Source organism: Larimichthys crocea, chromosome I (assembly GCF_000972845.2).
Source record: "Larimichthys crocea isolate SSNF chromosome I, L_crocea_2.0, whole genome shotgun sequence".
NCBI classification, from domain to species: Eukaryota; Metazoa; Chordata; class Actinopteri; family Sciaenidae; genus Larimichthys; species Larimichthys crocea.
Genome location: NC_040011.1, coordinates 7,371,721 through 7,385,305, shown reverse-complemented (window position 1 = coordinate 7,385,305; position 13,585 = coordinate 7,371,721). Strand labels below are relative to the sequence as shown.

The following is a 13,585-nucleotide window of genomic DNA, read 5'->3' as shown; positions in this document are numbered from 1 at the left end:
TGCCTCTGGTGTTTCCTCAGTGCAAGATGATGAAATGGCCTCAGTTTATGTTGTGCTTCTGTTTATAATGAGGTGGGGTTACTGTGTGAAGCACTTTGTTTAACAATGTTTTGTATGAAAGTAAAGTACTATACATATAAAGTCTGATTGACTGATACATAAACTTACAGGTGACAATGACAAACACTTACCAAGTGTTAAGACTGCACGACTAAGGCTTGAGTTGAGTTACAGCTGAATTAGACCCACACCTCCGTGACAAACTGGTATTTGTGGCCAGGTTCTCATCAAGACACAAAATCTGGAGTCGTATGGTTTGAGGAGTCATCTTTCACAACTTCTCTGTTTAGTAGTTTCACTGTTAAATTTTTTTATTTTTTTTTAAAGATTTTCTGTTAACAGATTGCTGATCACACCTGAGTGTCAAAACAAAACTGGAATCTGTGATGTTTGAGACAAAGAAAAATTATGGAACAAACAAGTGAACAGACAGTGAATCAGCGTTTTGTTGATTTATTTCTATCTCTCAACATAAACACATGGGATTTCTTTCATACACAAAGTTAACTTGATTTTTTTTTTCTCCCCCATTTCAAAATCTGTTTTCTACAAATACAAAAAGAACAAAGATATTTCAAAACAAAAATAAAAATCTGTGGGATGTTTGCAGAGGAGAGACATGTTATTTTAGTTTCAGTGCATCTGTTGTGAGCGGTCATTCTACGTCTTCGCTGCTGCTTCCGGCCTCGGGTACTGTGACATCAGCTTCAACATCTTTTTCTGGCTCCTCGAGGTCTGAAGGTTCAGGCTGAGATGCCTCCATCGGTTCCTCAGCTGGCTTCGGTTGAGGTGATGGTGTCTCCCCTTGTCTTGCCAAGTCCACCTGCAGATAAACAGAAATGAGCTTACAGAGCAAAAACTTATTTAGTTCCTGTTTTAGTCTATTTTTATTCAACTGTGGATTTTAAAAATTAATAATACTGTACTGTAAATCCACTGATAAACTGGGGGATAGACTGTTGATTATAATGCACATAAATCCAAAAATCTTGTTACCTTTCAGGCTAAAACCATAACTTTAAAAACAGAACTTGAACTTAAAAATAACAGATTTCCATGTTTAGCAGATACCCTGGTCCTCTTTTTGTCTAACAGATAATAACCTGAGAAACAGCGTCAACAGTTTCCTCCTGTATCACTGGATTAGACTCTTCATGTTCCATTGGCTCTTCGTCATCTTTTATGTCGGCTGGGTGTTGCTGGACTGACGTCTCGGACTCTTGCGGTGCTGCAGTGGGAGCCTCTTCTTCAACTGGGGTAGAAACTGCTTCCATCTGTATGATTAAGAGCATATGAATAAATGAATTGTTCTGCCATATCAAATAGTAGACCATAATAAGTGACTCGCAGTTGGTTTGGCCCAACCTGTAATTTATTACACGGACAGTGATTGGGTGATAAGGGAACCCACATGTGTAGTTCTTGGCTTTATATCGCGGTAATGACTGACCACTAAAGTTCATCATAATATCTACATCATTGAAAGATGTTAAGAATTTATGGCAGGAAAAGAGTGCTACAAGCCTCATGACTCATCACTATATATGGTCATCAGTTACCTCTTTCTCGACGACAGGCTCCACAGGTTTTGGTTCTGGCTTTTTGTCTGCTTCCAGGACCGACATGATTGAGGCTGGTATGTGAGCTTGCTGTTACACAGAAAAACAGAGGCAGTCGGTAAATAAGGAAATCTGAAGGGAAGACAGCAAATGTGAGAGTAACCCTGAAAGCAGCTCTTACCTGATGCGGTGTGAAGGAGTGGACGTGCTGCAGAAGAGGCTCTCTCATCTCTGGGCAGCGTTCAAACACGCTGGTCAGCTGTGCCGGCGGCAGCTGCAGGAGAACGCTGTACGACTGAGGCTTCGTCCTCTGGCAGCATTTCACAAAGCCCTCCCACACCTTGGGATACTTCCACACCTACAGGGAAAAAAACACAGCGATCGATATTTATTATAAACAATACAACTTAATTTCTGAGCGATCGATATTTATTATAAACAATACAACTTAATTTCTGAGTTTCTCTGAGTGAGTTTACACTTGGTATTAACGTGTCTAATGCCACTAATGTGTCCTGTTCCACTGACGTCCTGTAAGTACACATGAAACGCTGTCTGACACTTTTGTGTCTGTTGTTGAGTAATAAACTTCATACACTTTATTATAAATCTTGTAAGTCTGGTATTAAATGACAACACAAAAAGTTGTTTCTTTTCTTGTAAAAAACATGGATTGTCATGGCATCCCTGTGCCGACTCACCGTGTCTGTGCATCTTACCTGTTAACATTTAATGTTAGTGGCGAACGCTGTTTGAACACAGTGTTTCTCCACCATTTACACATAATTTATGAAAGATGACATTTTATTGAAGTCAACAACAAATATGATTAAAATGTTACACATGAAGCTTCTTTGAAGATTCATGTGTAAGATGAAGATTTTTTGAGATCCGATCACTCGAGACACGTGGACCCTTTAATGGCTGAGGTGCTTAGAGCTGTCCAGTCTGGTACTGGTTAGAATGTATCTGATCCATTGGAAGTTAAAATTTAGATATAAATAAAATAATAAAACACTCCGGGTGACTGTAGAAACCACGAATGCTTGGCTGGAGTTTGGTGCGTACCTGCTTGACGATGAGGCGCGACAGGATGTTCATGACGAAGCCTCCCAGCCGGGGATACATGGTGAGCGACTGGATGACTGTACGCATGAGCAGCATGGGAAGAGGACTCTGCTCCATCAGCTGCTGCATCACCACCGCCAAAACCTCCGATGTGTACACGTTCTTCTCACCAAAGCACAGGTTGGTAGCTGCCGTACAGACACAGAACATTTGATGTGTTGAATGTGAATCCTCCAGAGATTAGAGTAACAACAGACTGAAGCTCCAGCTGCCGTTCAGAAACACTTAAGAAGAAATCAACTTTAGTTTGAAGGTTTAATCACTGAACACCGACCTTTTATGATGGACTTCATGTCACATTTGGTTGAGTCTATGTTGTGTAAGGAGATCAGCAGGTCTCCCGGGGTGAGAGGGGACACAGTTGAACTTCCCTCACCTCAAAAGACAACAGTGAGAACATGTCACATGACAGAAACTTCCACAGGAGCAGATGACAAATCTTGTCTTTTTACAATAAACCCATTTGTAACAGAAAATATAGGGAGGGGAAAAAAATGGAGAAAAGACACATACTGTGCTGAGTGCCCAAGAGACGGTTGAAGACCTCTTTCACTACGATCGGGTTGAGTTTAATGAGCTTGGGCAGAGCCTGGATGACTTCATTCTACATGAGAAAAACAAACAAAATGATACTTAAAATTAGGATCACTGAGTGTGAGTAAGATACGTTCACATGTACTGATGTCATCAGTGTGACATGTAAAGTGTTTGCAGTGAAGTAGAACTTGTCCCAAATCAGTCTGCAATCACAACAAAACTTTACTTGACAATTGTGACGAGTTGCTGAACGTTACCTTTTCCAGGCCGTTTATGACGGGGATCAGGAAGCGAACATCGGGCACTCTCTTGTGGTAAAGGTCTCTGACTCTCTCCACCAGCTCTGGAGATGGAGGCACTGAATGGAGGGAAATTAAAACGTGTCATTTTCTAATCTTTAATTCTGTTGTTCGACGTTCGGCTACGTTTTGTGTGGAATGACAGAAATCCTCCCGTACAGATGAAAAGTGACGTGTCCTACTGGCTTTTTACCTTTGTCAGTCAAAATGTGCAGACAGCGAGTGACTAAAGTCTCTGCTCCTTTAGGACAGTTTTCAACCAAGAGCAGCAGCTCAGGTGAGTTCATCCCCATTCCTCGGATCTGCAAAAAATAGTGAAAAAATAAATAAATAATAATAATCTGGTTTGCCGTGTATACTCTGAATCCATGTGAATGCAGCATAAATCTTGGTGGTGGTGATGTTGACACGTGAATGTGACGTGGTTCCTTTTTATAGCTCAACGTTAGCTTTTTATTTTTACCACAGTGCTTATTTTCTGCAAAATCCCAAAGAGCTGCTGTGGGGTTAATTTCTGTTTTTGGTTCTTCTCTTGGCACAAACATTGTGTCACCTGAGTTGAAATATTACAGTTTTCATGCAAACAGCTTCAAATATTACATAACTAGATGTTTTGGATGTGACTTACAGGCTGCTCTATTGCTCGAAGCACGCTCCGCTTGATGTCAGCGATGGCCTCGGTGTAGACAGCAGCCAGCTCGTGGACCAGCCGGTGATTTAGAGGCAGCAGGGACAGATAGAGGAACAGACACTGTCTCACAGTCTCTTCAGTCCAGGGGGCAGCCACTTCTGTCTCGACAAACACACAACACTGTGAGGCCACAGGTGACTCATGCCAGCAAAGCAGTTTATATAATTTAATACAGTTAGATAACTTAGATGACAATCATAATCCCATAGACACAATTATTGAGCCACAACAGCCTGATATCGCTTCAGACACCAAATATATATATAAAAAATAAAAAAAACACATAAAAACAGTCTGTCCTATGGATTTAATCATTTCTGACTCTGGGGAAGTGGAAAACACAGTTTAATTCCCAACTACTGAATCTTTGAATTACGCCCTACAGAGGCCTGTCTCCCACTCTGCATTAGGTAGTGTAGTGTATATGGTTGAAAATGGTTGTAAAAACATGGTGTAAGTCACACGTATTCCAAACCTGTGTCCTTGTCAGCCCCAAAGAGCAGAGACGGAGGGTTGGGGTGGACCAGAAGCTGCATGTAGTTCAAGGCAAACTTCTCAATGTAGTCCCTGAGCTGGTCTTTTTCATACATACGCTTGAGAAAAGCCATGGCGGTGGTCCGCACCTGAAAAAAAAATATATATATAACAGAACAGGTCAGCAGACTGTGGGAGTGGGAGTTAGATGTTGGTGAAACATGGAGGAGAAACGTCCTCACCTTCTCTTTTTCATGTGAGCTGAGATCCAGAAGCACGTGCAGGTACTGAAACTGCCTCGAGGGCCGTTTGACGATAAGCTCCTTCAGAGTCGTCATGCCCAAATACACCCGAGACTGAGACAAAAGTTTCATCAGTACAACAGCTGAGTGAACCAGCGCAAAACATGAAAAGCATCATCATGTCACTTACCTCGTCCTCACAGTAACGTCGAATCACTTCCAACGCCGATTCTGTTATAACGGGAGCCTCCAGGACCAGTTTGGTGAAAAGTCTGAAAGCAAGCCGTGTTTTAACATTTTAAGTCTTTACAGATCACATAACCAGCGCATCTAAGAGAAATAAACATGTGAGAACGATGAGTATTTTGTCTCACCCATCCCTCTGCTCGGGTTTCTCCTGCAGGCCCGACAGCAGAGTGTACAGACAGTGGTCGTAGCTGTCCAGCAGCCCTGACGGCAGCTGGCTGAGATAAGTGTTGTACTCTTGGTAGAGGAGAGAAAAAGCCAAGTCGCTCCTCGCCCTGATGTCATCCAGAATAAATTCAAGCACGTCTTCCTTCATCATCCCCTCGAACTGCGTCACGAGTCTGGAGAGGAGCTTCACTCTGACCTGCCGCACAGATTTCGCACGTTATCCTCTCAAACGGGTGCTTGTTTTCGGCTTATTAAAACGACTCAATTATTACGAAGAAAATAAGAAAATAACCACGGGGTGATCACTTACGTGGGACATGCCGCTTTGAGCGATCGCCTTCTCTGAATGCAGGATGCGTTTGACTGCTTTGGAGGTTAACTTTTCAATCTGGGTGTCTGATACAGGTTGGATGACATCTGACAATCGAAACACTTTTTTCCTCCCGCTCGCCCCCGTCATCCTGCAACAGAACAAAATCATGCAGGGTAACAACTTTAAAAGAAAGTGCAGCTTATAATACACCTGCCACGTTTGTGTGTTAGAACCAGAACTCACTTGGTCTGTGCCGTAGGAAGGATGGGTTCAGGAAGCCTCTTCACTGCGGTGGGAGCCGCCTCTGTGGACGGAGTCTTTTCCGTGTAACCTCCCACCACGGAGATCGCTTGTCCCACCATCAGAGCTGGAACTTTGCGTTTGATGAGCTGGTCTTTAGTACCAGAGTCCTCCTCGTTGCCTTCTTCTTTGCCTGCATCGTCTTCTCTGGCTTTGCACTGCTCAAGTCCTGAGATAGTGTGTTTTTAGTTGGAGCCAATCCAACACACAGCAGTACAGTAAAACTAGTAAAAAGCATTTCTAAATCGCAGTCAGTTGTGATCACGATTAATATCCGATTAATTGTGCAGTCCTGTTGGAGTGGTAATCTTCTCATCATCAGCAAGAAAGCAAAAGTGTATTTCCCAAATTGTCAAATCTGTTTAAACCATTTTCGTGCTGGATGTTTTGTTACTAACCTGGACCAATTCCAGCTGCAGTCATCTGTGTGGCCATCAGCCTGGCCAGATGTTTAATTTGGGCATCAGTGCCGGCTGATTCAACAGGCGTGTACGTGGCCTGGAAGGATGCTGGCATGACATCAGGCAGATACACCATGCTGATGAGCACCTAAACAACCGCACAGAGATATGAGCTGAGCTGTCGCACAGTTGGACCTAAAGAGGAACAAGGAAGAGGAAAGATGCTCACCAGGTTGGCTACGTTCTCGGGGTTAAGCAGTGGGTGTAGGAACTCCGCTGTGAGGTCGATGGCAGACTGAGCTACTGGAACAGCAGCTGGTTTAGGGACCGAGAGAGGGGCTGGCTCCTCTTTGTCCTCATCATCTTCAATCAGGGTTGGCTCTGAGCGCAAGAGAATCAGAATACTTTGAGTGTCCGAACACTTTATCTTTCAAGATATTGAAGATTATTGTGATTAAAACCTGATAAAAAGGCCTAATGACTGATTCTACAGGTAAATGTGACACAGCGAGGCTCTAAAAAAACTGAACAATGTAGTTGCATGCACGATGGGACAATATTTTTTCAGCCCTTTTGAATCAAAACCCAGAAACCCACCAAATATCTCCATACTTTCCACACCAGTGAAAACACAGCATAATGAATAAATATCGGAATATGAAATGACTTTTGATCACTACTCACCCAACTTGACCTTTTTCCCCTCTGTGTATTGCTCATGTCGAGGCCTTTTGCGCTGCTCGCGAGGTGCAGGTGTAGAGCGAGTTATTTCACTCTGGGGCATTCCCAGGTCGAGCAGCAGAGTGCTGATCTGACCCTGGAACTCCAGGCTGCAGGGATGCTTGAGGACCGCCACCAAGTGCAGCTTCAGGTTCTTTCGCACGCTGCTGACCTGAGACTTGGCCAGAGTGGGTGGCAGGTTCGCTAAAGAGGTTCACGTGCACAGTGTTCAATATGTTAGTATACAGACAAATGACACACTTAGTGCCAAGATTTCCACTGTAAAAATAAACACACGTTTATCCGTTTGAATTTCTCCATTTGTTTCGTATTTATGTTGTTTTAAATGGTGTTTTGTGACTGGGAACACCGACTCAGAAGCACCTACCATGTAACGTCTCATACGCCTGCACCACCTCTGACATGAACATTGGCCTCTGACGGGCGATTGTGGCCAAAGAGCCGAGTGCTGTGGTGAGGTTAATGCTTGTAATGGCCGGGTGAACCATGAACTTCAGCAGCCTCTCTAGTGCGGTCTTTCCCTCTTCACACAAAGCATCTGTCGAGTCAAACAGCAAAAAAGAAGCAGTTTTAAAACTGGACTGGACTTGAAGACATGAAAGTATGTTTGTTTTTTTTGTCAAGCCTTTTCAAGCTTTTATTTCTGATAGACAGCTGAAGAGTGACAGGAATGTAGGGAGAAAGAGACGGGGAATGACATGCGAGCCGCAGCTCGGATTTGAACCCTGGGCTTCCGCAGCAAGGACTGAGCCTTCGCACATGGGGCGGCTGTCTACCAACTGAGCTAAACACTGCACCTTGGTATTTTTCAACATGGAGCCTGTTATTGGTCCAGAATAGCACACCATTGTACTTGCCACAGACAGACTCATATTATAAGTATACGGTAACAACATTATGAAGGATCCCTTTTGTTTGACGAGAAACCAGCTTTTATATCAAAGCCACCAGACTCCGTTGAAAATAACAAAACTGTAATTTTACTTTGCGGAACCCAGGAGAATCTGAGTGACTTCATTTTAACATGTCAAAGTCACTAAAGTCAGACAGTAACACAAGCTAACAAACCAAAGGAAGTACATTCTTGTATACTTTGAGGTAAAATTACTGTTTAATAAATTATATAAATGCTGCTGCAGCACTTTCTCTCAACACTAGACCAAATTCGGACACCAAAACCTGGGCAAACAGGCAGACAAATAACAAAAGTTTTCTTTAAACAGACTATGTCCTCTCGACAGGATTCTATAATCCGTACCGTAGCGAATGTACGAGTGATCTTTGGGGACTTTGTCCAGGCTGATGTCGCCCTCCTGTCGCTTGGGGACATCGGAGTCTGACGTCCTCGGTGACAGAGTGATTATTAACGATTCTGTGAACTTGATGGCGTGAGTGCGAACGCCGTCATTTTCAGAGTCCAGCAAGGCCAGTACATCGCCTTTCATCTGTGTGACCAGGTCCCAGCATGCCTCCTGCCGCTCTGATACTGCTTTAGACCGTACCAACCACTGTCAGGAAAGAGGCAGAAGAGTAAAAGGTTTCAACAGGTATCGGTAGTAGTAACTTGATTTTTGTTGAATATCCGTACATCACATCTACAGCTCGAGAATGTTTCATCACTGAAGTCTGTGTTTACCTGCAGAGTAACTTTGTACAGCTGTGTGAGTGTGAGGATGGCTTTCTTCACCACGTTCACGCTTTCATCCTTCAGCAGCATGTTCAGATTGGCAATCAGTCTGAGAAGGAGCTCGTTGTCCCGTTTACTAGAAAAGACGTAAAAAAAGAGAAAAAGATTGAGAAAGCGGAAAAACATTTTCGTTCACAAACATTTATAAAACTCTCCAGTCACTCACCATGCTTCCTCTATGAAGCCAATGACAAACTTTCTCACTTCAATAGACTTGTCAGTCTGAAAGGCGATCATCTCCTACAGGAGCGAGAGATCAGAATAAATCAAAGTTTTGGTTTAATACTTTGTTGATATTTGATGATATTATGTGCGGTTTTACACTGAACACAGCTTCAAAACGATTGTGTATATCAGGTCAAACAACAGTTTACTTACATCCAGGAAATTGTCCAGAAGAGAAGGATCCTTATTGATGATGAGCTCCTGGACCTAAAAAAATTACAGAAGTTCATTCATTCAGTATTGTTGTCCACCTATGTACTGCTTCACAGGATTGTGAGGCCTTTGTGTTTATTTAAGAAAAATGCAGAAACTCACACAGATCCTGCATTAAAATAAGCTTTACAACATTATTGTGAAACTGCCTGTTTAAAAATATGTTTCTTTTTGGATATCACACAAACCTGTTTGAGCACCGTTAGCTTTTCATCTGTGGGTATCAGGGCAGCCTGATTCAGAAGATCCACCACCTGGAATGGAAAAGCAAATTGACTGAACTTTTATTTTCACTGTTGCTAGATGAACACGGCTGCACCCTAAACCATACTTATTTTCTTTTTGTGCACATGTGAAGTTTAAAGTATGTTTTCAAACATTTCTGCTCAACTGAATTTCTGCAAACCCTCCCCACATGTTTTTTTCAAGCTGGGCTCTATTTTGCACAACACAGCTACGAGGTCACAAAAACAGAGCACTGTACCGGTTTAGGTTCAGCTCAAGCAGATCATAAACTAAATAAAGTTAATCAGCAGGTCCACACGTCACCTTAACTGCAGCTTCATTAATCAGCAGACTCACTGCTTCCATGTAAATATTTTGGCTATGACTGTTTAATAACAACTAGAGGTGTGTGACCTGTTCTTTGAGGTTCAGCAGACGTATCCAACATCTCTCTTCTTAAACTGTGGTACAAGTACAACTGCTGGTACGCAAGATCCCTTCAGTGGTGCACGGAGAATTCTCTCAAATATAATTTTTAATTGAATACATTCATTTAGAAACATTTAAGACAATCGTCACAACAAGAATCTGAATGAAAATACTTGATGCTATGTAATATTTTGTTTTAATATCATCCTGCTGCAACGGTTCAAAAACATGCAGTGGCTCTGGTTCTTGAACCGTTTCAGGATTCAACAACAGTCAATAATTAAAAAGAAACTCTTCTTATCAGGAATGTGAACCGTCTGTAGCTGAACTGGGTCGGCCTACAGTATTTAAACGTCTAACGAGAGCTGAATATATTCTGCGGCGGTACGTGGTGTAAAAAGGTTTGAGTGCACTAGACACAACTTTAACATAACCCAGAAGCAGATAGGTGAGAAAAACAGTTGGATTTCAAAAAAAAAAAAAAGTCAGTTCAAAGTTCATTGACATGCAGGCTGAGGAAACTCCTCGTGTACTGCTGCAGCCAAACGCGTGACGCAGATTTTATTAAGAGGAAAGGAGAAGATATGATGATCTCTGCAGAGCTAGGACACACTGAAGTGCTGCTGCAACAGAGTTTATTGTGATATAATCAAAAGGGATGAATTTCTTCTGCTTCTATAAGACTGTATGAATATTTTATGTAAACTCATCTATTGTGTTGCTAATCTGACAGAGCATACTGATAGAAACAGACTTTGATCTGTGACAAAGTAAGAATCAGTCATTCGTAAACATTACTGCTGTAATGTAACGTTATTATTTATATCATGGTCACTTACTTTTGTAATATTATTTATATTGGTCACTTACTTTTGTAATATTATTTATATTATGGTCACTACTCTTCCAATAATATTATTATTTGTATTATGGTCACCTTCTTTGCAATATTTCTTACACTACGGTCACTTTACATTACAATACTCTTTTTATATATCACACCACTTTTATCCTCAGTACTTGTCTGTGTTTATTGTGTAGGACAGGGGTCAGGAACCTATGGCTTGCGAGCCAGATGTGGCTCTTTTGATGACTGCATCTGGCTCGCAGACAGGGGTGAAAGTAAGCCTGTACGGTCCGGTACTGCGTACCACTAAAACATCCCTCATTCAGAACCAGTCACGGACGCACTCTGGGTCAGAAAATAGATCTGCTAGCAATATGCTGTCTTGAAAACTACTTTGTCTGTTTAAAAATTCATTTTAACTAATTCTAAATAGTTTCTGAAGTGTCCGTGCTGTGTTTTAGTCCATGCTGGACGGAGCCGTGGCCGGGCATCTCCCTCTCCCCCTCCCTCGGAGAGAGCCCGGTGGCCTCCTTTGCGCCCAGCCTTCGACAGGTCACATTAATGTTATGAAGTATTTTATTTATTATTAGTTAGCTTCAGTATAACAACATTATTAAAAAGAATAAATTCAGAGACTTATTATACTCTAAAATTGTTGGTCTTGCTTAAAAATGCACGCATTTATTTGTATTCAGTGTTAAAAAATATTATATGGCTCTCACGATAAATTAAATATAAATATATGGCTTTCATGGCTCTCTCAGCCACAAAGGTTCCCGACCCCTGGTGTAGGTTATAGATATTTCTGTCTGTTTATTGTGTTGTTGTTTTTTTTGCCTTTTCTACTTTTTTCTAATTCTGTAGTGTGATGCTACACTTTGCTCTGCTGCTGTAACAAATAAATTTCCCTGTGTTGGCATGAATAAAGTATAAAGTACATATCTAATCTGATCCCAGCCTCTGCTGTGTCAGTGTGAATGGTCAGGGCTGGCTCACCTTCTCGCTGGTGGTCATGTTGATGACATGGGGAGTGTCAGGGTCCCCCTCCTCCGGGGAAAGCTCCATGATGCGGCTCTTTGCTCTCTCACTCTGAGGACCACGACATGCTCTTCAAACTAAACAACCTGTGAGACACATGAACATGATAAAATAAGAGGTTTGGTCTGTTTTAATCCACCCAGATGATTTAATACAAGCGTGTTAGCTTTGAGTTATAATGAACAGACATTAAAAGCTCCCACACATGAGGTTTAAACATGGATAATCGGAGTTTATCGCAGAGTTTCTCCATCACAAACACTTTGTCCACAGCTGGCGCGTTAGCCCCGTGCTAGCCGCGCTGCTAACCCCGCTAAGTGTTTTACTGTAATAACAGACGTGTGGCGCTCACTCACCGCCACACAGGCTCTTTACTTGTCGTCGCAGCAGGTATTAAATGTAACTATCGTGACAGGCTTGACAGCGTCGTGGCTTTTCACGTTTTTAATGTTCAATGAGCTCAAACTCTGCTAACCGTGAAGGAAGCGGCCATGCTCTTCTTCTTCTACTGTTGTTTAACGTGCAGCAACACAGAGGCGAAGGCCCCCTGCTGGACACACGGAGAAGCCCTAAAACATACATACACACATACATACATACATACATACATACACACATACACACATACATACATACACACATACATATATACATATATATCTACATACACACACACATACATACATACATATACATACATACACACATACATACATACACACATACATATATACATATATATCTACATACACACACACATACATACATACATATACATACATACACACATACATACATACACACATACATATATACATATATATCTACATACACACACACACACATACATACATACATATACATACATACACACATACATACATATATACATACATACATACATTTTATTCCACCCGTTTTCCCGTGATAACGAGATAATTAATTTGAGATCTTGAGAAAACAAAACAATAGTCTAGTGTATTAAATCAAGTGCACCCGTATTACAGAATGTATGGCAAATGCATGTAGTCCATGATACGGAGCAATAAACCTATTACGCCACTGTAAAATCCCTTTGATCCATAGTTTCTGACAAAGGTCAGAAAACACTTATATACTTGTATACACTTGATCTCAGGACCCACTCACTCAGTGTCAAGCATATTTACTGTATCATTTTTGAGCAATGCAGCCTCAAAGTTCATTATTTTGAATTGAAAAGGGCATTATGTGCCATATTTACTCTACTGTTGAATTGAAAAGGGCATTATGTGCCATATTTACTCTACTGTGAAATCTCTTTGATCCATAATTTCTGACAAAGGTTGATACACTTTGGCTAATCCTCACTCCAGTCCTGAGATCAAGTGTACAAACCTTTGTCAGAAATTGTGGATCAAAGGTATTTTACAGTGGCATAATAGGTTTATTGCTCCGTATCATGGACTACATGCATTTGCCATACATTCTGTAATACGAGTGCACTTGATTAAATACACTAGACTATCGTTTTGTTTTCTCGAGATCTCAAATTAATTATCTTGTTATCACGGGAAAACAGGTGGAATAAAATGTATGTATGTATGGCCTTTTAGGGCTTCCATAGAATATATGAGGAATAAGGCAATATATTCATGGGACTCCCTTAAAGGTCCAGGGTGATTTAATGACACCTAGCAGTGAACCTGCAGATTGCATGCCTCACCATCTCCTTCCAAACATTTAAGGAAATATAATATAGTGGACACGCTCCCCCTGTAGA

General features: G+C 41.6%; 1 protein-coding gene across 2 annotated transcripts; it reads right to left on the bottom strand.

Annotated features, from left to right (window-relative positions):
* Positions 1-497: 497 nt before the first annotated feature.
* Positions 498-12,388, bottom strand: sympk (symplekin). 2 transcript variants are annotated; one of them, XM_027283958.1, is made up of 27 exons: positions 12,299-12,388; positions 11,782-11,909; positions 9,473-9,538; positions 9,225-9,278; positions 9,013-9,086; positions 8,796-8,922; positions 8,418-8,667; positions 7,527-7,697; positions 7,103-7,342; positions 6,648-6,799; positions 6,416-6,566; positions 5,961-6,186; positions 5,715-5,865; positions 5,365-5,600; positions 5,181-5,262; positions 4,991-5,104; positions 4,750-4,897; positions 4,212-4,372; positions 3,777-3,885; positions 3,542-3,642; positions 3,261-3,351; positions 3,022-3,123; positions 2,688-2,875; positions 1,801-1,977; positions 1,620-1,709; positions 1,164-1,334; positions 498-883 (listed from the first exon to the last, which is right to left on the bottom strand). In XM_027283958.1, the coding sequence occupies exons 2-27, from the start codon at positions 11,848-11,850 to the stop codon at positions 716-718; spliced, it is 3,669 nt and encodes a 1,222-aa protein (XP_027139759.1). In that variant the 5' UTR covers positions 11,851-11,909; positions 12,299-12,388; the 3' UTR covers positions 498-715. The 2 variants fall into 2 exon arrangements, with proteins under 2 accessions (XP_027139759.1, XP_019132166.2); XM_019276621.2 differs by having other exon boundaries at positions 12,180-12,380.
* Positions 12,389-13,585: the final 1,197 nt, after the last annotated feature.